At 44.4% G+C, this 23916-nt stretch overlaps 1 protein-coding gene across 2 annotated transcripts in view; it reads right to left on the reverse strand.

Annotated features, from left to right (window-relative positions):
• Positions 1 to 11265: 11265 nt before the first annotated feature.
• LOC144159010 (venom serine carboxypeptidase-like) overlaps positions 11266 to 23916 on the reverse strand; it is a 30788-nt gene continuing 18137 nt past the window's right edge. The window contains exons 4-5 of one of the 2 annotated variants that reach the window (XM_077690239.1): positions 16152 to 16479; positions 11266 to 12183 (exon numbers count right to left, since the gene is read on the reverse strand). In XM_077690239.1, the coding sequence (XP_077546365.1) occupies positions 11321 to 12183; positions 16152 to 16479 (1191 nt within the window). In that variant the 3' untranslated portion in view covers positions 11266 to 11320. Of the gene's footprint in view, positions 12184 to 16151; positions 16480 to 21186; positions 22071 to 23916 lie in introns of those variants that run through there. The other variant, XM_077690238.1, reaches the window with a different exon arrangement.

Consider the following 23916-nt stretch of genomic DNA (forward strand, 5'->3'; position numbering starts at 1 on the left):
AAAAGCTATTACGCACAAAATGCTCATTTTTTCTTTTACAGGTGGTAGCTGTCCTGGGCAATATTCCCCTCTCTTGGTTTCGTCCACCAGCATTCTAACATTATTTTCGTCGTCTCGACAGCCTTGCAGGTAACTTCTAAAGTGGTAACGCTAAATCCTAAGGCTTGTGAAAGCCGAATATTTCCCTCATGTAGATTTGGTTGGACACCCTCGCATTCTAACACGATGTGCCGCATAGTTTCTGTTTCTTTTCCGCAGACCATGCATACCCCGTCATTTTGGGAATACTCCCCCACAAAGCTCTTTGTTCGCAAGCAACCTGCTCTAGCCTCAAAAAGCAAAGCAGTGCGCTGAAAATTATCGTAGAAATTTTCCTTTCTGATGTCAAATTTCTTAGCCCTGTACATCTCTAATGACGTTTTAGCTTGCAGTTTTTCTCTCCATTTATTCGTTTATATCTGCATTGCCTCTGTTTTGGTTACCTTGGCTGTTTTGGATTCTTCACTGTTCTTTCCGTGTTTAATCGTTAGCCTTCTAATCTTCCTAAGCCACTGCGTGTCTACGCTTTTCAAGTATAGGTACCTAAAAACCTTAGCTGTCCGCCTAGGTTGATCCATTGATCTCAGTCTCCTCTGAAAACATATCTTACTCTGCGCTTTTCGAACTTCGAATGACGCCCAGCCCATATCTCCCTGCGCTGCTTGGTCAGTGCTTTTTCTATGCGCTCTTAAGGCAAAACGGACTACGTTCTCTGGTTTACTTCAAGGCCTGCTAGAACGTCTGATTTTAAGCACAGCACTGCATTCGCAAATGTGAGACCCGGAAACATTACTCCTTACCACATTCCTCTCACTACTACATATTTGTTCTACCCCCACAGAGCTCTGTGCTTCATTATAGCTGCCTTTCGCTTTACCTTACCCTCAAGGTGCTCCTCGTAAGTCGTTTATCCACGCTCCCAAATATTCACATTCCTTCACTCGCGGTAATTCGCCATGTTGGACTGACGCTGCGTCAGTGCTAGCGTCATTGAAAACCATTATGATTATTCCCGATTTTTCTGCGGTAAAATTTAAACCGGGGTGGGTGGATTCCTGGCAGCTAATATTTATGAGTCGTTGCATATTGGTCTGGTTATCAGCTAAAAGAACAATGTCTTCTGCGTATAACATTCCTGGAATACGCTGTAGTACCACTTCACTTTGCAATATATGCGTTAGGTTAAACCCTGATTGACTTTCTTCGAGTTTCTTTTCTAACCCTGCCATGTAAAGCATAAGCAGTATTGGGCTCAAAGGGCATCCCTGTTTCAGTCCCCTATGGGTGTTGACCTGCTGGGCGCATTTCTGACCTTCAATTGTAAGGTGCATTTCATTACATTTATAGACTGCGATAAGCACCTGTAATAACTCGTCAGCTAATCCCTGGAGTTTCAGCATTCCCCACACCGGTTTTCTGTTTACGTTATCATATGCCCCTTTAATGTCCAATAACGTAATCTATAATGGTCTATTCTGCAATTTCGCAATTTCAATGCATTGAGTTATCACAAGCACATTACCATCCAATCGACTGCCTTGTCTAAATCCATTCTGCGATTCCCCAAAGATTTCACTTTCTTCCATCCATGCTTTAATTTCTGATTTTATCGCCTGCAGTACGAATCTATGCACCACTGACGCTACTGTTAGCGGTCTGGATGAATCAATGCTGCCTTTGTTGCCCCTACCTTGATATAATAAATTCATCCTGCTTTCTAGTCACTCCTCCGGTATTTGTTTCGTTTGTATCACCTTATCTATTGCCCTCTTAAATGATGACTTATTTGTAGGTCCAAGCAGGTTTATCAGTTGCATTGGTATTCCGTCTGGACCCACTGCTGTTTGGGGAAACCTTTTGCTCTACTTTTTTCCAATCAAGGTTGCTCAAATTTACATCCCTTTCCACAATCTTCTGTGGCGCTGATGTTATCAGAGAAGGCTTCCCTCACTCTATTGCCTTACACTTCTCACTAATTACTCGATGAATATGCGCCAATGCGTGCTCTCATTCTAAATGTTTCCTCTCCTCATCAAGCAAAAACTGTTGATGGATATCGTTTTTTGAGCTTAGTAATTTTTTTGCATGATTCAAAAACTTCTTCGATGCGCTTTTGTCCTTCTACCGTATTTCTGCCATCCATTGTTTGCTTTTCTGCTTCATCTCTGCTTGCACCGTTTTCTGCACTTCTAGTTTTTTTCCCCCGTAGATATCCCATTTTGCCTTCACTACCTACGGTCCCATACCAGTTTTTTTGCCTCTCTATGTTCTCTCGACGCCATTTTTCGCTGGTCATTACCCTCTTTTATTTCCTTATTCCACCAGCTTCTCGGCTTTCTGCTCCCTTTCCATCGGTTTCGTTGCTTGGCTTCATTCATCCTACGCTTTAGGAACGCTATCATTTTGTCGTGATCCCAGTTTTTGTCGGGGTATTTATTGATTTTGCCTTTCATCATATCAGTGATTATTTATCAGCGATGACGTGCGCGGGATCCGTGTCGCCACCTGGCGGAGAATGCCGAGAATGCCGAGGGCACCATCGCCAAGGAAACGTCAAACTAAGCGAGTCTCCTGTTGCTCACCAGCCTCCCTACATACCCCTGGATTGGGTGGAGGCGGGGGTCCACACTGCAGATAAGTTGCTTAAGCATGTCTATATATTGATTTTATACAGGCGGAGTTTCTGTGCATGAAGTCCGACCCAGTAAAGGCCAGTAAATGGCGGGGGCGTTCGAGTTGTTTGTCACCGCTTGTCGCCGTTAATGTGTCACCGCTGTTTGGGACCGTTGATGCATACTGTGAAATAGAATGTGCGCCTACTGCAGGGCCTCGTAGACGTTAAAATAATGCAAAATGTTTTCGACGGCGAGGTATGCCGAAACTTCTCAACAAGAAAAAAAGCGAGGTGCTGATGGATTCCTATGGGAATGCGTAAGAACCTCGCTATTTACGATCTACAAATATATCATCATTAAAGTTTTTATTTTTAAACCTCCCGGATAAGGTGCTACGAAACTGGCAGGTATCTGCTAAAATTAAAACATGATGCGCCATTTATTTTATACATATAATTTTAATAAAAAAAATTCGACCACGTCCACAACTGAGACGCGAACACTGAGCAAACTTGAGATGAGAAGACTGAGGAAACGGCGGAGAATGTGGTCTTCACTATCTCCACGGGCAGAACTGTGCAATGTATTTGTCGTTTCCAAACAGGTTTCTGTTACTGAGGTTCTTAGTTGCACACGAAATAAGCTGTCAGTTTTTGACAGGACAGCTGCAAGAACAACAACAACAACAACAACAGCAACAACGGGACTTTTCCGCAGGATGGGGGAATTTAAGGCTTTCGCCTTACAAATGTCTGCTTAGCCGATCGACCCACAACTTTCACTAAACAGCGCACATGGTATCAAGGCGCTGCTTTTTTCTCACCTTCAATCGGACGTCCACTTCTTCTGACGTCAGTGGGCATAATTAGAGAGTTTTAGCAGTCCGTTCGTTACGTTCGTTACGTTGCTACCGGGTTTACCGGGACCCGACTGCGCATGCGCGCGCACGTACCGGGCTCTTTCCGTATAGTGAGACGGAAAACGTGTTTTAGCACTCCGTAGCGTCGTACCGTTCGTTCCGTGTGACGGCTGATTAGCCGAGTTGTTGCAAAAATCCACACGCTAAAAATACGTAAATAAAGAACGCAGTTTCCCCTAAAGCATTGCAAATCTAAAATAAATCGCGCTCGGCCGGACGCATTGTAAGGCAGGGGCTGCGGTGGCGGCGGCGACGGCACCAGAGCGAGCGCAGGTGACGACATGGTCGCGCGCCGTTCACGTGGAGGAATGGCCATGGCCTTGCCCGATTGAAGCGCTAGACACATGTACAATTGGTACACGCGATTCGTATGCGACTGATCGTTACGACTGTCACAACGGCTAGTCGTACGCGTGAATTTGAGACACATGGCCCGATGCGGGTGTGCGATGCCTCGTCGGCGCCGCTCCGCCCACTGTTTTAAGTGCGAATGCACTTTATAAGCGACCCCAAACCATCCACCGCCGGCGGCGGCGGCGGCTTCCGCAGTGCTCCTCTATATTTAAAAAAGAAACAGCATCCGGCGCCAGGTTTCGATCCGAGGACTTTGCGGCCGCAGCGCGACGCTCTACCGACCAAGCCACGGACGCGACGCTGATGTCAGTGTTAGTGACGCGCCTTATATCTTTAACGCATTTAAACTACGTCGTCAGCGGCGTGCGTTGGCGACTCAGCGGCGTTATAGCGGCTTGATAACTGCGTGGTGTACACGTGATACTACAAACCCGATGGAAGAGATGGAAGAGAAGGCGGCGAGGCGGTGGGCTGCGGGGGCCGAGCGCAAGCGCCGCAAGCGGGCCGACAACCGTGCATTCGCACTTTCACATTCTCCCCCTCGGGGAAATGCGGGGGAATTTTTGCTCCATGGTCAACTACGGCGATCGCTGAGCTGAACTAGTTGATTCCGCGCGTTTGTACGCAAGAAATGGATAAAGCAGGCAACCGTGAAGCGTTTTCTGCATCGGAAACAGTCCGCGCACACGCCGGTCGCGCCTGCCAGCTCGGCACACTCAGCGGCTCGAACCAGCGCAGACCACGGTAGCAACCGCTTGTCGCTGCTCTTCCGAATCAGTCTGATCACTAAAACGAAGTTCCACCTGCGAGAAAGTAGGTGTTTCACATGCGAGAAAGGGATGATAGTGAGGTGAAACGTTGTGTTATGGAGTGTCATTCGCAGTTGCACAGATAGCGGCGATCAAATATTCGCCAGGACGCTAAGCCTAAAGTTTCCAACACCCGAGCAAGCCGGTTGCGGGCTCCGGATACGGTAACACGGAAGCAGAGCGACGGGAGAGACGCCGGCCGCGTACGGAACAAATGGCGCATGCGCAGTCGGGTCCCGGTAAACCCGGTAGCAACGTAACGAACGTAACGAACGGAGCATACGTACTGCTAAAACTCTCTATTAAGTGTTTTATTTTGCTAATGTCTATGTCTATGAGGATTTGTTTTCATGGAAGTGAATTCTTTTTGATGATTTTAATTCATAATGGATCTTATGTTTATGTATGGGAAACAGCCCTAACTATTTGCACTGATCGCTTGCGTTTACCGTGGGTGCGTAGAACTATCCAGCTAAATCGGCTTGCCGGGAAAAAAACAAGTGGGAATACTTTTCTTCCGTAACGCACCGCAGTTGGACAGTGAGAGTTGTTATACCAGGAGTGCTATTTAGAGTAAACGCCAAAGTGGTGGCAAAAATATAGAAAATGCACGAATGGCTCGAAAAATCAAATATGCTTAGTTCGTAGGAAAATTGATAAAAGCGCCCCTGGTTATCCCTTAAAACCCTGACGGAATAAGTTGGAGTGCATGGTGACACGTTGACTTGAATGATGTATTTGTTTGCGTCTTGCACAAAAGAAATATCTTAGGGATGAAAAGCGCGTAATTAGGCAGTAAGTAGGCTTACATTCAACCTCACTTTCAAATCAGCTTTAGCCTCAACCGCACACTGCCTCATATTCGTCCGTAGGGGGCTGCGTGAAAAACCCTTTAATTTCAGTCATCAAGCATATGGTATCATTTGATTTGAAATAAGCGCACCTGACGTCTATGCGGAGTTTTATTCGCCATTGAGACGACCATGGGGAGAGGGTAGTCAACCCTCATGTGCTTTTTATTGCTAATGTACTCTTTGTTTGTGAGTTCATCGGTCTGAGGTATTTCGTTACTTGAAAATATCTTTTTTTCGATAGAAACCAAACGCCTTTGCGTTGCAGTTACAAGTATATCGTAAAGATATATGTGATTAGCGCATTCTAATACGCCTGAACCTCCATAGAGCTCTACAGGGAGGCAGAGTTCTGCTCTGTGGTGTTCCCGAAACAGTCTCAGAAATCTTGGCGAAAGTCGCATTAGCTGAATAGTCGGTTCATCAAGCTTGGAAGGGTACTTTTCATTCTCGCCAAAACTAAATCCTGATCTCACACACTGATCGAATTTTGTCACGTTCGTGAGGTTTGAAATGGTGCTTTTCTGTAGTAGAGGCCTCGGTTGGTGCCTGTGCCGAGGGGCCCATTCTCAAGTAGCTGGGTGAACAAAGAATATATCCGTGGATCTCTATGAAACCACAAACAAATTAGTTTTATCCTCTGTGTTTGGTGTGATTCAGAAGGTGAATATATAGTTAGAAAACAGTAAAATAGGTCAATGTTTAGCGAAAATTCAGGCTGAGGTTGCGGAATTATTCATCAGTAGAACGCAGTGTCCGTTCTTTGCTATACAACTACATCGACAAATATGCGTTGTCACTTTATTGTGGAGTAGTCTTTTACAAGTGAACACATCTACAAGTGTTTTACGTACAGCGACAATTTCATTGCCTCAAATGTATTTTGGAGATTAAGTATTGCGCCGTAATTTAGAATTGGGGCAACTCACAAATTACGGTTCTATTAGAAGTCTTTAACACTGCTGTTACCTTCGACCGGTCTTTCTCTGTCCTGTATGAAACAGCCGTGGGAAATCTCAACATAAAACAACCACCAAGAAATTATTCGCAACAGTGCGAAGAGGAACATGGGAAAGAGGGACGATGCAAGCGCTGAAGTTGAACTTTTTTGCAAAAGCTTTAAGCATGGAGACACTGAAAAAAAATCCTCAAATCCTTAAAACTGCTCAGTGAATTGAAGGCCAAAGAAAGCAATTGTCAATGACTTCTCCACTACTGCATCGTGCTTGCGTCTCCTTATTCGCTGTTGTTTCTTCATCCTTTGGTGCGAATCACGCCGCAGTCTGACTGCAAGGCTGCGCAATTTCCCCCACCGTCAGATCTCCCTTCCGCGTGCACCTTTTCTTCTAACGTGCATCCACATTCGCCTCTCACGCGGCAGGCATCTCACTAATTCTTATCGCATTCTGGCAGGACGCCTGGTTAGCGCTGTGGATAGAGCGCCTGGTTCCTGATCTGCAGACCCATGTTCTAATCACACACTTAACCAAATGTTTTTGCATTGGTTTATGTTCTTTTGCAGCGGCGGCCAATTCGGTAACATTTGTGTTAATGCCGACGACAACTAAGGTAAAAACTAAGGTAACAACTAAGGTAACAACTAAAAAATTTAACGGGTGCATGGGATCCCTAACCTTAGTATTTTGAGATGACATTGTGGAACCGGCGAGCGCTTGAGCTTAAGGTGATGAAGACTCTGCCGCACTGACAGTGGCGCCACTCCTATCATACGATGCGTTGCTATTGTGTAGGTTCAAACTATGCGCGTCAGGACAGTTTTTGCCATCTTGTGAATCACCCGTGAGGCAGCGCCAAATACAGTGCACAGCCCCACGTTTCCATAGGTCAGGTTGAAGCTTCAGGCACGCTTATTTTAAATGGAAGCTTACAATGCCTTGCTGATGACACACTGCCGGAAAGCCAGCTTTACCAAACGGGTTTCACGAAAAGATGATGATGATAATAAGCGAAGGCACTTGAAGCGCCTAAAAAAAACCCTTTCGCGTGGTCGGAATGAAGCATGGGTTCCTTGCATTACGACAGCCGACGTCTATCAGATTTCGCCAATCCGACATAGTCGAAGCAGTTTAGAGTTTGGACTTTGACTCAGGTTGCCTTGGAGGAAGCTTTCTGTTTCAACCATCTTTCTCTTAAAGGGACCCTGCAACACTTCTTCCAATTTTTTGAAAGCTTAAATGCTTGCAGAACGTAGTCACCCTACACACTCAGTACTTAGATTAAAGGGTAGCAAAGTATCGCAGTCAAAAATTACTGCTCTATGCCATCAGATAACTAAAAGAATTTTTTTTTTCTTTACCGGTCTTGACGTTGGTCGACAGCTAAAATTACGTCCCTAAGGCCATGTAGCGGCGGTTTGCCTGTTGGCCTTCAATTCCAACAATGAGCGCTTTTCGATAGCAGCATAAAAAAAGCCACAAAAAAGCATAAATGGAAGGTGTAACTGGTGCGACGAGCAAATCACGCTGTGCCACTCCGTGCTGGCGATAACTGCAGCTTTTGCATTGATTCGAGACGCGACGCAAAGAGTGAAAGCGCTTACCGAAAGTGTTGCAGGTTCTTTCGAAAGTGGGGCTTTGATGTTATTCGTGTTTTATTTCGCCTCTTAGTTACCGCACCGCAACAGCGTGTTTCTAGCGGCGTTGTCGTGGGGTAGTGGTTAAAGAGACTCTGGAACACTTCAGATAAACGCTGTCACTCTTTCCTCCGCGTACGGAAGCACTGCGAAAACTATAGTAATCGCCAGCACCAAGCGCCACTGCGTGATTCGCTCGTCGCATCAGATCCGCCTTCCATATCTGCTTTGGTTTTTGTGGTGACTTTTTGTAGCGTAAGCTACACTGGCCGGGGTTGAGCAGTTTCGCGTTGGACGTGAAGGACCGTTCTGCGCAAGCGCGAGGAGCATTGGATTGAATTGGCTTTACTTAGATTGGCTTGGCTTGGTTTGAATTGAATTGGATTAAAGTGGATTGTATTGGATTGCATTGCCAATCCGATTCTAGTACGGGTGTGTAGAGAATTGGGACTTGAGCAAAGACGACTGGATTGGACTGGATTGCTGAACATTAACTCACGCTACGTATATCCTGGCATAGCCGAGCTAAGCCATAACTAACTTTTAAGTGGTTACTGAATGCGTTTACGGCTGTAACTGAAAGGAAACCGGCGAATAGCCGCTACACCACTCTAAGGACGTAATTCAAGTGCTCGAAGAACGTCACTACCGGGAAACAGAGAAAAATATTTTGGGCAAAGTTTTTTGGTTGTGTGATGGGCATAGAGCAATAATTTGTGGCTCAGGTGCTTCATGACCCCTTATTCTAAGTGCTCAATGGGTTGGGGGAGTACGTTATGAAAGCATTTAAGAGATAAAAATGAAGTTAAAATGTTGCAGGGTCCTTTTAATTCACTTGCTTGTCGTCGCGCGTCCTTCATTATGATTCGCGTCCCTGCCCCAGTTTTTACTTAAATTGCGTAATTTGTGCACACTTTTCTGGATTCCTCTTGCGGACTCCAGCTGTGCTTTCGCCATCTAGCCAAGCAACGTTTTCGCTTTATACCCGAACGACTGAGAGACGATCACTCAACAGTGCGTTGACAGCTGTTGACTTTGCTAAAATTGGTATCGTGCGTGCTCGTCTGTGAATTGTTTCAACCTGAAAGCATTATCAATTTCGGTAATACTTTCGGTTAAAAAAAATTGAACGACGTTCACTGCACAGTGATACGACCTGCGCGATTACAATGATTCTCCAATTCTATGGGTATGTCACGTAGTTGTAGCTTAGAACAAGAAAAATAAACGCGATCACGGGCTTGCGTTGTGTGCTTATATACGTAGGTGTGACCTCACAGGCATACAAGTAAAGCCTACTGCCATTATCCTCGTTGGTTCATGTGTTGTGTGGTTATGTGTGTTGTCACTTGTGTGAGGGGGCTGGGGTTAGAAGCAGCAACGAAAAAAAGCATGAATTGGAATTTTCGTATTTTAAATTGTGCCAAAATCTACAACTCTGTATGAATTTCATATCTGTCTCGCAGGTCCTCCCACCTCAAATGGCGGAAGGTGAATTCGACCTTCCTTTGGCCTGTATATCAGGTCCTCTACCGTGTGGCGCCCTTAATGCTCTACAATGGCAGATGCGATTATTTTCAGCGAGCCACGTGATACTCTCAGATGTCTTTTTGACACACACATCCTGCGATTCCTCATATCAGAAAGCAAAATGACGCTGGTGGTATGGCTGCTCTTGATTACGCTATCGGCGTTTGACACACGTGCGTACATAGTGCATCCTCCAAGCTATTTTCGGACATGTCCTTAGCCAAATGAACAGTTACATTTTTCTATTTCAGGCAATCATTAGTGGTAAACATACTAAACTTTTGGAAACAATGCCAAAGAGAATTGTGTTCCTAATTGCGGTGGCTGTCTTTTTTGTGACACACGTTGTAGGTTGCAGATGTGTGAACGTAATGAGCCACCATGACGTATACCAGAAAACGTCGGCATGCCGCTTTCTAATAAAGACGGAGTCATTTCAATTTTTGAAAAGGGAAAACGTATTGTGACATTTCAAGGTACACTAAGGTGTTTTCCACATTTCTTGTCTAGTAGAAAACGCGGCAAACATTCCTGGGAAAATGTCCTTACGCCCTTACTATGTGGAGAGGAACTAATATTGCTTGCCCACACATAAAAGAAGCGGGACTCGAACTATAGCGCAGACGAAGAAAAAGATTAATCACGTCGTGTGGGGCGTCAGGGCAGCACGTCATGCGCTTCATGCACGGGACGTGGAAAAGAGACCTCACATGTTCATGAAGTTCTATAACTCGTAATTTTGTCTCGTACAAAGTGCTGCCGAAAATTGTCAGAATGGGGAAAAACATAACTGACTTTTAAAATGCTTTGAACGGGTTTTTCAGCGTCTCAAAAAAATTTAGAACATTTTCAGTAAGCCCGTCGTCGTTAGATTGGCTGGCCCAAAACACAGATCACATACGAAACAGTGCAAAACCCCTTTTTCCTCTTTCGTGCGTTCTTCATAGTTGGGGTATTCTTTATGTGGTTATGTGATGTTACGCAATTAATGTCTCTGCTTTCAGCCGGCTTCCTTTCAGTCGTCAGAAAAAAAATATTCATTAGCTGTTTTAAAGTAAGCAGCAACAATCTTTCAGTCGTGGGAACAATAAAATCGATTAGCTGTTCTTAACAAAAGCGCAACAACATCAGAGCAGAGGTTAGAAAGTGGCCTGCTTTGATATTATTAAGAAAATTCACAAGAAGATCTCAAAGCGCTTTTAAATAGGCTGGCGATAGCTCAAGCATTCACAAGCATTTAAAGCATGAGGCAAAGAAAGAAAGTGGTATATGAACCATGATGCAGGGAATTCCTATGGAGAAAAAGAAAGTGATTGTTACAGGAGCCTATAGGACTGCTGCAATAGAGGACGAAGGCGTGCCTCTATAACTCGACGACCTCAGGCTTACGTAAAAGTCAAGTCACCACTATTAAAAACAACAATATTTAAAAGGCATAGATAATCTGTTACAGTTGTTAAGAGTAAACGCAATTGCAAATTCAGTGGTACGTCACGTTACACAGAAGAAGAAGGGTAAAGAAACACTGAGTCAACAGGTGAGACAAACTGGCTAAGAAATTCAATGTTTATTTTCCGAATATTCCCCTTCGGTGTACTCGAGAACTGCCTTCAGCACGCCACTGTGGTGCTGCTACTTGCTGTTGTGGTTTCTACTGGTGTTCGTCCCTCTTTCGAAAATATCAAGAAACGCTTATACAAATCACCCACGGCCAGAGACCGGTCGAACGAGATGTGATGGCCGCCGAAAAGCACAACAGCGTGCATTAATTTGCTCGCGTATTTCTCGTAACCGAACATTTCAAGGTAGGGGTTGCCGTCTCTGTGCCAAACCCGGCGCTCTGCTTTCTCGAACTGCTCAGATCCACTCCAATTGAACGATTTCAAGCTTCTTTCAATGTTGGTGGCGGGAAACACCGCGTCTAGCTGTGCCGAGTAGATGAGCACATTTAGGTGGTCAAGAATTTGTTTAAGCATTGTGGGGTGGTCCAAGAACAAATCGTTTAGGGCTATTTTGAAAGCTACCTTGGTCCTCGTAGCACCCAAAGTGCGGTTAGGGTTGACGTGAATTATTTTTTTGAAGGCTGTACTGTTAGCATACTGATAGAAACGAGAGAATTCTTTAGCTGTTTCGGGCCTTGCAATGCTGCCGTGATGTTGGAAACCGGTAAGTTCTTGATATAAACTCCTTTGACCCGGTTTACGTAAATTGAGAACTGTTTGGCGGAGCAGCTGGGCAGCTCCTGAATAATTTTGTTGCTTTACGAGCTGGTCAATTAAATCGAATCGCTGAGCGAACAAACCGCGACCACGTTGGTCTAGTAATCGGGAATAGTAGAGGAAATCGGTAGAGTTGATGAGGTCCAGGATTGGAAACAAGAGGCCCACGCCAAGCATGACTCCCCTGAAGCGCAGCGGAAGCTCTTGGATATATCTTGACATCACTTTTTCCGCCAGAGCAACAGCGACCCTCGCTGCAAAAAAGAACACATAAAACAATACAGTTAGCGCAATAGCAAACCAAGAATGAGAGACAGGTTAAGTCGTGAAAACAACTGCGGGCCATCTCCACTAACGTGAAACCTCATTGATTGATTGTAGGGTTTAACGCCTCGGCGCAACGCAGGCGATGAGGCGCGCCGTAGTGGGGGGATCCGGATTAATTTTGACCACCTGGGATTTTTTAACGTGCACCGAAATCTCGAACACAAGCGTTTTGGCTTTTCGCCTCCATCAGAAAAGCGGCCGCCGTGGCCGGGAACCGAACCCGCGTCCTCGTGCTCAGCGGTGCAACGTCTTAGCCACAGAGCTACTGCGGTGGGTTAACGTGCAACATGGGGAGGGCGAAGCATGCAGTGCATAAGTGTATTATTGGTGCCCTGGCGTTTATGCCAACGGAGATGAAACAGTTACGGGTTGAAAGTTAACAGCTTTGCTGTAAAAGTCTCTTGTCTTTAAAGCAGGAAGCTCTCCAGCGGGATGCGTACATAATTGTCCCGGTGTTTTTTTAGTACGCGTTACAAAGCGCTCCAGCGTGAGGCGCAAACGAGTGTCACGGGTGTTTCTTAATACGCGTTACGTTCTAGCGCGAGGCGTAAACGAGTTTCCCGGTGTTTAGTACCGTGACTACATGAGACGATGATTACGACGACGACAGGAGACGCTAAACGCCCCAGAATTTAAGGGCTTCGCCCCTAAAACTGCTCATATGGAACAGTGTACCTTACTTCGCTAACCCGGTAAAATAAGAAATGCACACTGGGGTATTTGTGGACCTCTTACTCGTGTCTGCATTGTAGTTTACAAGTTTAGTTTCGAATTCAGCTTTAGTTTGTAATTCAGTTTAATTTCAATTGTTTCCTTTAGTTTGCAATTGAGATGAAGTTCAGTGCGCCTATCCCATAACGTGAGACACCTGTGCGCACTTCACGGCGTCCTCACGAACTGCAGCAGTGACGTCACACGAATTAGCAGTGTGATGTCCATTAGCATGGTGAGAGCGCGCTTATCGCATGCAAAAATACGCAAAACAGGGCCCTGGGTGCTTGGCAGGAGTGTGAGGGAACATTCTTTACTTCTATCTCGTAACTAGTGATGCATCGCTAATGACTTTTTAAGTGTCTCTTTGAGGCGAGCTTTGGCTTTTCCAGTGTTCTGGCTAGGATGGCAAAGCTGTAACTTTGCGTATACTGTCTCATCAAGTTCCGGGTCAAGCCGTGTAGCTCCTGTTGAAACCAGTGTAAATTTGCTGATGGGTTCTTGGAGTATAGATGGCTGATGAGAAACATGAAGAGAATAGCGTAATAGAGCCTTTGACGACGGAGGAAAGAAGCGCACCTAAGCAGCAACCAAAGGAATTGTGATGCGACTTTCAGAACGTGAAATGATATTGCAACTTTAACTGAAGTACTTCGATAGTGCCAGAAGACAAGCAATTTTTATTCTTCGGAAGGTATTTTGAAACAGTATGTGGAAGCGTTCTTGTTACAAGTTTTCTGCTAAGCCTTTTTTTCCGATGAGAGAGGAGGAGGGTGGACGCGGCTACATGATCCAAAAAGTCTACCCGTTTGCGTACAACTAGCTCATCGAGTGTAGGAGTACAGAAGGCTGAATGGACGAAATGCGGCATTTATTGCATACAGGTATTTAATTAAAAATCACTGAAAGCAAACTCGGACTTCAGCACATCAACGTTTAGATCTCCCTAGAGAGCAACGAATAACCGTGATATAGCCCAGAACTGCTTCGAAACCGCCATTAGCGAATTCTTGACAGGTGTTCGCTTCGGGATAGACGCACCCCACGACCACGTCGTGTGCTAACGGGACGATATACTTCCTGAAGCTGGAGTGGCAGATTTCAACTATACGTGATTGACAAAACCCTACAATTCGCAGATAGGGTGCAATTCAATTTGAAGGAATGTTTTCCTGGAATGTGCATCTTTGCCATAACCTTTTCGCGCCCGCTTTGTGCGTTTGTAAGATGTTATAAGTACAGGATGAAGGAGATGGTGGAAGAGGGGTGTGCACGCTGAAAGCCCACCCTAACAGTGTTGAAATGCACGGGAACACCTAATTTAACAAGTCCCGAATTTCTGGACAGAGAGAATTTTCTCCGAACACGTACCCGTCATTATCTGACACTGTAAGACATCCGAACTATAACAGATTGGTGTGCGAAGCCCGTAATAATTAGCGACTGCAGCCAGGAAACAGGGCAAGCCGATAAATGGCACGTGGTGCGTGGATGTTTGCTGGTTTGTGTTGTGGGCTTCAGCTTTTTTGCTAGTCATTGCCTGGCAGATTGTTTTACAGCGAAGCTGTTTATGGTTAGCCTTCCGCGCATTTTTATTCTGCGTGTGTAAAACCCCAGGTCCAGGATTTGATACAAAATTGTTCCCTTCTACGGAAAGATCAGGTGTCATCACTTGGATACACATTTTGACTATATTGGTTACCAAAAGACAACATTTTGAAGATCAGTGTTTGCAGATTAGTAATAAAGTATTCTCAAAACTTTTAATCTTTCCGATCCTCATCGGCCATGTCTGCACTCGCACCATCCTTCCTTTGCCGTCATTCTAACCTCTGGCATGTTTAGTTTCGTCCGGCTCCTTTGGGGGGCAGTCCTTTCGCCAAGACAAATCGTCATTCTCCATTTCAAATTCCCCTACTCTGTTGGTTTAGCTGCGTTTGGAAACTTTCTGTCTGGTGTCGCATGATTTGGGAAGAGGGGAGTTAAAACAGAAAGCTACAATTTCTTTGCTAACACGCCAGCAATGTGTGGAACCGAAAGTCAATCGGCTTGTCGTTTCACAAAGAAACATGGTCTGCAGAAACGTAGAATTATCAATCTAAAAAGCTTGTGAAGTCTGATCGGAAATGTAGTTGTTAGCTGTAAAGTAACAAAATCCTTTCGATGCAGTGGAATTACAATGAAGACGTCAGTACCAAAATTGGGTCGTTCGCTGAGCAAAGAGTAAAAAAGATGTTAGGAAAATGTGAGCCCTTACGGATTTTAATTTATGTGGACAATACTCATTAGTCTTGTGATTGTTAGCGAAATTAGTATTCTTCTTGCACTACCTTTGAATTCATGTATATCCGTTACAAATACCCTAATCAATTCACACTTAGTACTCGCGTTTAATGCGTGTATTTATTAGTTACCTAGCCTCTGAATCATTTACAGAATGCCAACAAAATACTCAATATATATTGGGCATCTTGCTTATAGTTCTAGCCGTTTGACGATAGTTTTCAACAGGTGTAGCTGTGTGAAGCCGGAGGCAAAGTTGTAAGGGTGGTGTCCCCATTGTATTCATAGATAGATACACTTGTATGCATGCGTAGTATACACAGTGTGCGGCGTTGAACGATACGACGCTTACTCTGAAAGAAATCCTTCGTTAAATGCATCGTGGGTAATTGTTGCTAAACTTCGAGTGTCCCTTTTTTGACGATTAGTGTCATCTCTTCACGCACAAGAGAAATTTCTAGAATATACAAAATGCTCGCGCCTAAAGCAACTCCGCTATCCTTGATCTTCACTTTGAACGGACTTTTAATTTCACCCTCACTCAGCTCCAAGCCCGCCCCATGAAGTCGAAGTAATAACATTCAGCATCACATACTAAGTCAGCAACCTTTACATAGTTGCACCTAATGTTGTTACGGTGCTACTGACGGATTGTTGGAATTTTTAGGTATTCGTACAGTTGTCTTATCAGGTGTACGTAAGCAACGCCGCTTCCCTGGAATATACTGTTCGACAGGTTGTACGTCTTTCCGTTGCAGGGATGGCTGCGGGTGCCACTTTTACCTGGGGAGTTCTCCTGTGTGATGCAATTTGTAATTTGCAGCGATGACGATATCCCGTATCATTTATTTTGCAGTTATAACTCGACTAAAAAATAACTAAAACCCTGCGCTGTTCTCACCTCCGTAGGACTCTCCGGCGATGTAGAACTTTGTCTCGTGGTATTCAGGAAAGAGTCGCAGAAATCTCCGTAGGAATCGCATGAGATGAGTAGACATTTCCTCAATCGTAGAAGGATAATTTCCATGATCGTCGAAACTATACCCTGCTCCCACAGGATGGTCAACATATATAATGTTCATCTCGTTTAAAATAGTGTGGTTTCTGTAGTATAGCTTTCCTTCAGCGTCAATGCCGAGGGGTCCATTCTCCAGAAACTGGCCGAACAAGGAAGATTTTGCGGGGCCCCCTTGCAGCCACAGAAGAAGAGGCTTTTCTCTATAGTTGTTCTGCAACAAGAAGAGACAGAAATATCAGTTGCGAAATCGCCAACAGGTTTGTAATTCGTCAGAAAAGATTCATACTTAATCAATGCCGATAGAAAAAGCAAGGATGAGAAGTGAAGGTGTTGTATGTCCGGTTGGTAGAAGAATGCCGTATTTCAACGACATTTGCGACGAAGGAAGTAGATACGCTGCCGTTCTTTTTTATTGCTAAGACTGCCCGGTTCCTTGCGAATTTCTGCGGGGCGGTGCTGGCCGAGGGGGTGCCCTTGGGGTGTTTGCCATTATATGTTTCAAGTGTATCGTAGGATGCACATAATTTCCGCATTGGGATTTTTATTATAGTATCTAATCAGGTATGCATCCTTTTGACGCTAAGATCTTACCTTTGCTTGATTTGTTCAAAGCTAGACGTCCCTTACTATTAGCGGGTGAGGCAGTGGTCCTCTGCAGATTGCAGTTTTCAATCTCCCCAATTTGAGATCTTCTTTTCTGTACAACTTATTAAGGCGTAGACGTTTACGATCATGTGCAGGGCTGCTTGACAGACAGCACCTGCTTCCAGCATGTTTTTAACACTAATCCAGCTAGTGTGTTCTCTTTGTCGTTGTGAACTAACACTGCTGCATTGTTGGGCGCAAGACACCGAATATTGTCCTTTCTTATTGCAGGCCAATTGCTTTAAAATACCGATAACGGTACTTGTATGATGTTTAGAAATGTGTTGCGTCTGGATTTAAAAACATTTACACATCAGTTCACTCGTATTTTTTTTTATTTCCGGAGTTATTACAAACTGAGCGCCCCACAGAACGAATGTTGCACAGTGTTCTTTTTCAAAATATCACTTCTGATAATGTGCCGCTTCTCAAGACTCAAGTCGCGGTACAGAAGACTTTGATGAGTGTCAAGTTCTTTCTGATGGAATTTGGTGGGTAGGACGTATGGAGGAATAACTGTCCTGTTTGAACCTTAGAGTGGACAAAGCCTTCAGGGGTGCGGATGGGGCTGTCAGCTCCACTCTTGCAAGTTTCCACCACAGCACGCTCTCTTTCCTCTAATATGAGGAGATATGTAAATGGGAGAGGGATAGGCGTAAGGAAAGCGTAATGTGTGTATACTGCCTGGAGAGCGAGAAAATTTTACATATAAACTGGGCTAAACTCCTCCCTAACCCTTCCAGTTCTTCCTTCTTTTGTCATCTCTTCTTCTTGCTATAAACGGCAAGACATGCTGGATAGTCTCGTGGTATAAAAAGTTGTATGCGGAGTGTACTTGTGCATATTACCACTGGTAGCACGGATCTATGATATTACACAGCTTCTTTCCTTTCTTCTAGCTTTTCTCATCATTTAGTTTTGTAATGTTTCCGCATTCCAGGAAGAGACTTTCATGGGAGATGTTCATACTAATGTTGAGTTGTCAATGCACAGGTAATAATTTTTGAGCCATCAAATCTATACCGCCACAATGACAACAAACTAGGTGCAAAAATTCGGTAAGCGTTAAAGGAATGCCTTTGGGGGATAAGTAGCAGCGTGCTGTTCTCTTCTTGAGATGATGATAGCTCTCGTGAATGATTGCAATCAATTGTCCATGCTGCAATCCTAGCCACGTGTTTTCATGTTTACATACCTAAAGACGGTTTTCTTGTGGTCTGAGCCAAATAAGCGTCTTGCTGTCACAGGTAATATTTTGCTCTTGAAAAGACCTCAGACTAGCTTGTTGTCATGAAATTTCAATGCGCTGTCACTTATGACGAAAAATAATGGCGATAATGGGAATCTCAACCAAAATTCAGCAGAAGTTTTATGGAAAAGTTAAGACAAAATATTTTTCGTGTTTGTCTGCCAACAGGGATAACCACTGTATGTTAAGTAGAATGAAGCATGACATTATTTTCCTTTTAGCAAACGTTAAAGGTGGATTGAAGTGCTTGTACGTACACTTTCACTGTACTGCATGTGTCTACTGACCAGTTGTACACCAAACATGCTTTTTAGTCAGGGCCTCACGACTTTAACCGATGCATACTTGGGCATTTTAAAAGCACTAGAATCACAGTGAGCCATGAATATGAAGACACCTATTTATGAATGCTTGACGGTCTTGAGATGAATCAAGGCTCGAATAAGCAGCCAACAAAATCATAAAAAATAGGAACTATCAATCCCCAAATGTTGCAATCAATCTGTTGGGAACTTCATCAATCATATTAACTTTGTCGCAGTCCTAAAATCGCACCACCGTGTGTAGTCGTCCCCAACGTGCCGACATGTACACGTTTGGAACTGTCGTTGTTCGGAAGGCATGGAAACAGGGTAGGGAAATATAACTCCAAACTGTTTTTTGCGATAAAACCAATTATTTAGTGGATATGTATGTAGCAAATGCTTCAGGGTATACTTGATTCGCAAGCCCTTTATGATGTCCTCCATCTTATGAAGCCGTGTTGAGCAATCGGATGCCATCCAAGCCTACGGTGGGAGGGAGTAATGAGTACGCGAACAATGAAGCACTGCTCGCGAAGTTAGTCTCTCAAGTTGCAACCTTCGGGAGAGAAAGAGAGAATAAGCAGTTATTGAAGTCAAGAAATAAGCTTGTAGTTAAGCTTTAGGGAGGCGTTCTTAGTCCAAGGTGGCTTGAGCTCGGCGGCATCGACAGCCCTTTGGGCCAGCCGAAGCTGGACGTCAAGGCCGGTGCTCGCCAAGGCGCAGGTTGGGGGGAATCAGTGATGACCGTTCACACCCTCTTAACATTAGGGGTGGCGCTTCGGGTTCACTGTTCAATTTTAGTTGACAACACGTGAGGGCGATCGTGCTTTTGTATTTCCTCTGGATGGTGCCATCGTCCGCTTTGAAAGCTTCACCTGTAAAGATATAAGTGTGCTAACGCAATAAATCTTTAATCAGCGGTTTTCTGTTCGTACCCAGCCCTTGCAATATCGGGCTCAGTGAGGGACACGTAGCCGCGAGTAAATTTCTACTTGGTTTGGCAATCAATGCGGACTTAAAATGAAATTGGGCTCAACGCAAAACGCTTGTGACAGTGACACGGTTAGAATTCTTCTCAAATAAAACCGTGGTTGAAAGAAAAATGGCGATATAGCAGATAAATTTAGTGGTACTTTGAAGTGTGATTTATGTTACTTTTGAATATTTTGTATACGTGTCTGGTTTTTTTGTTTTGTTTTTTCTTTCTCTTTTTCTCTACACCTGTACGACTGTGTAATTGGTCATATCATTATCGTTGTACCACCTCCCACTCCTGCTTGGGCCATTTTTAAGGCCCTGAAGTATTTCATAAATAAATAAAAATGAAGTATATTTGAGAAGGAAAATTCTTGAGGGAAATATTCGGTCACCATTACTATACGTTGGAAAGTTTACTGCCTGGACTACTCTGAGAACTGTTTAAAGTTTGTTAGTCGTGTTAAAACTGATATTTGTTTTGCTTTTGTAGAACAGACGTGTACGATAAGGCACCTGAATCCTGTGTGTATTTTTTCTGGTACAACATACTTGACCAAAGTTATCATAGTACAAGGGGAAACTCGTTTGGCCTCCGAAAGCATTTCATTTACTTTTTATAATCTCGAACTAGTTGAGAACGTTTTCAGCCGGCTCGTCAAATCCTTACATTTCCTGCCCACAAAATAACTGGTTTAAATCTTACTCATTACAGACAGAGGGAGAAACTTACCGAGAAGATTTTTTACTATTGCGTGCTCTTCATTGCGGGGGTCTTCTAAGCAATTATGTTACGTCACAGAAATAATATAACCGTTTCTCGTCAGCTTTTTTTCAATCATGCACTCTTAGACAATTGTACACTCTAAGATCGACTGCGTTGGAGGAAAGTTAATTTAGCATAACCCCAATGCAGTCGATCGACCAGTTCATGCAGCCAACAACAGAATTTTGGCAAACAACGCTGTCGAGCACACGATCTAATCGATAAGTTCTGTCAGTGCGGTGGCATTACGCAGTGCAGGCATGACGACCTTCTGCAATATGCAAAGCCAAAGCTCAGGTCAGGTTTTTGAGTCACATGCTAGGCACTGTCCGGTTTTTTACCGAATTCGCTTTGCTGGCGATAGGAATTGCTCACTTGACTTTGCTGTGTTAAAGCTGGATAACAGGAATGGGTCAGTAATGAGCTGTTTTGAACTAAACCGCAAGAATATATAAGAAACTAAAAAGTTGCCTACCTTATGTTGTTAAAACTGTTCATAAAGAAACCACAGAATTCTCGTGTGTGCTGGCGATAACTAGGGTTGGCACAAAAATTTCAGGCGGGAGCGAAAAAAGGAAAGTGCTACAGCTATACAACCCCGCTTTAGGGCATTTATAGAGACAAAACAAATGTGAGATTGTTGAGTAAAACCAGTAGGACTTCTTCATGAGACCGTAAATTCACGAAACAAGTATGTTTTGGGTGTTGATCCCTTACGCTGCTTAGTTATTTTATTTATTAGCCCGGAGTTGTGTTTCTTTTGTTTGGCAAGCTTCAGCTTATCAGCAAGTACTGTCAGCCCCGTTCGTTATAACTGTACAGTTTGGACAGTCCGGATTGGTGCCAGTAAACCCAATCACAAGTTTCGTGCTCCATCAACGTTAAATGGAATAAGTGCAAAAAGTCACTTATTGAACAAGTGAAACAAACTGTATAACAAACAAATTAAATTTTTATTTTCAGAATATTCTCTGTAAGTACACTCGGGAACTGTCTTCAGCACGCCATTGTTGTGGTGCTGGCGGCTGGTGTGGTGGTCTCAATTGGTGGCGGTCCCCTTTCCACAAATTTTAAGAATCGCTTATACAAATCACTAATGGCCAGAGAGCGATCGAAGGAAATGTGATGGCCACCGAAGAGCACGTTAACGTACATGACGGACCCTGCAATTTTCTCGTAACCGAGCAGGTCAAGAGAGGCATTGCCTTCTCGATGCCAAACTTGGCGCGGTGCTGCCACAAACTGCTTAGAGCCACGCCATTTCACCGATTTGAAGCTTCTTTCAATATTGGTCGCTGGAAACACGGCGTCCATCTGAGCTGTGTAAAAGAGAACATGCAATTTGTTAAGAACCTCTATTAGCGACGTCTGGTTGTGTACAAAAAACTCTCCTTGGGCTAGTTGCATCATTACTTTGTGCCTCGAAATGTCCAAAATGTGGGAAGGGTTGACGTGAATTATTTTCTTAAATTCTGTACTGTTAGCATACCGATAATAGCTGGAGAATTCCTTAGGTATTTTAGGCCTCGCAATGCTGCCGTGATGCTGGAAACCGGTAAGTTTTTGGTACAAACTTTTTTCGCCCTGTCGTCGTAAATTGAGGACAGTATCTCGGAGCAGTTTGGCAGCGAGCGAATAATTCCCCTCCCTTGCGACCTTGTCAATCATATCAAATTGCTGCGCAAACAATGCGCGACCACGTTCGTCCAGTAGTCGGGAATAGTAGAGATAATCAGTGGAGTTGAGCAGGTCCAGGATTGGGAACAAGAAGCCGACACCAAGCATGACTCCCCTGAAACGCAGGGGCACCTCGTAGATATATCTTGTCATCACCCTATGCGCCACAGACACGGCGACTCTCGCTGCAAAGAAAGAGGAATGAGAATAAGTGCAATTATAGGCAGTGCAAAGTTGAGAAATGGATGTGGCACGAAAAAAATACATGCATCTCCACGAAGTTAATCATGACGAGTGGGCGAAGCACTGGGAATCGTTTTTACCGTAAATCACCCGTGGCATTGCCCACTCGCGTATGTAAGTGAGTGACAACTTGTGTATATGGTATATACAATTGCAATCCAATCCAATTCAACCAATTGCAGCCCAATCCAATCCAAATCCAATCCAACCCAATCTATTGCAATCCAATCCAATCCAATACAATACAAATCCAATTCGATTCCAACCAATCCAATGCTCCTCGCGCATTCGCAGCACGCGTCTACAGGAGCCAAGCGAAACTGCTCAACCTGTCTCTGTCTTTAACCTTTTGTGAACCTTTTATTTTGTTCTTGTTGACCTTTCGTGAACTTTTTGTTCCCAGATGTTTCTATTTACACGGTACTGGGCGTCTCTCTCTCTTCCCCTTTCTCTCTGTAACCTTTTGCGAACCTTTTATTTTGTTCTTGTTAACCTTTTGTGAACCTTTTGTTCACATATGTTTCGATTTACACGATGCTCTGCGTCTCTCTCTCTCTCTCTCTCTCTTTCAACCCCTTTTCCGTGAATTAACGTTGATAGTTATGGTTTTTGCTTTTTTGCCGCGTTTTGCAACCTTTTAGGCGGTTTGACATGCACATATTGGGTTTATACTGATGTGCGCATGGACGCCAACGGACGGACATTGCGCAGTCCTAACGTGTTTCGCACTTAAAACACGTTATGTGTAACTGTGTCTGAGTTGACATAGTTATATATTAAATACCCACTAACGTGAATTTGTAAGAGTCTTATTCTGGGCTGTCCTATGTACCTTGGCCCGGGTTGTTTGATCACTATAAATAGTGTCCTTGAATCCGCTTTGCCACAATGCTCTTAACGATCAATAGCGGTGTGACAGGGAACTCAAAAATGTCATATACGCTTCTACATTGCGCAAGGCGGACCTCCATGTTTGTATTGCGCAATGTCACAGCGCCAGCCACATATTTGGAGTCGAATCTCACTTCTGCGTGTCGTCATTGTCCAATTTTACCGCTTCGATTGCAGTGACCAGCATTCTCCGTCAATTGTGGAGAAGCAGGTTCGCGGGCATTTTTTATACTGAAGTACTGAGCTTTACTTCATCTGCGAAACCGAGAAGAAGGAAAAAATAAGCCGTTCCACTCAATCTGAAAGCTGTCACAAGTGCATAGTAGTCATTCGCCATAATTGGCTGTATCCGCTAACTGCTACCACCCCATGTAATTCCAATTTCCCGCCTTCGCAGTGCTCTTGCGACCCCTGCCTGAAACTGCAACAGCGGGAGTTCTGTTCTCTTTGTGCTTTTCTCCCCGCACGTGCCAGCGTTGCACTGCCACATTTTGCGTTTACTATCGTAAAAACCAACCCCACGGGCGTCCTTAACTAAAGGAACGCGGGCGCTGCCGGTTAATTACGTGTATTTTTCCTCACATGTACCTATAGTTTCCTTTGCGCTAAACAACGGGAAGATGTATGACAAGCGGCAGTGTTTCACGAGTTTTGAACGCTTTTGACTATATAAACCGCTTGGCTTTCGAAACCTCTGGGGTACGCCGGGAACAGCAGCGTTACTCCGGGACGCCGCCTTGGTGTTATTTATACTTGGGTCGAGCGAGCGAGCTAGAACGACTAGGCGAGCGCCTATAGTGCTCTGCCCCTAAATACAGAGGCTTCAACGGACTCTTCAGGATCTACTTCAGTGACGTCCCACCAGTTGGCAGTGTGGCGTCACCACGGACTGGCGAA

The sequence above is a fragment of the Haemaphysalis longicornis genome, unplaced genomic scaffold, assembly GCF_048455015.1.
Source record: "Haemaphysalis longicornis isolate Haplotype H1 unplaced genomic scaffold, Haemaphysalis longicornis Haplotype H1 scaffold_10, whole genome shotgun sequence".
In the NCBI taxonomy this organism is placed as follows: domain Eukaryota; kingdom Metazoa; phylum Arthropoda; class Arachnida; order Ixodida; family Ixodidae; genus Haemaphysalis; species Haemaphysalis longicornis.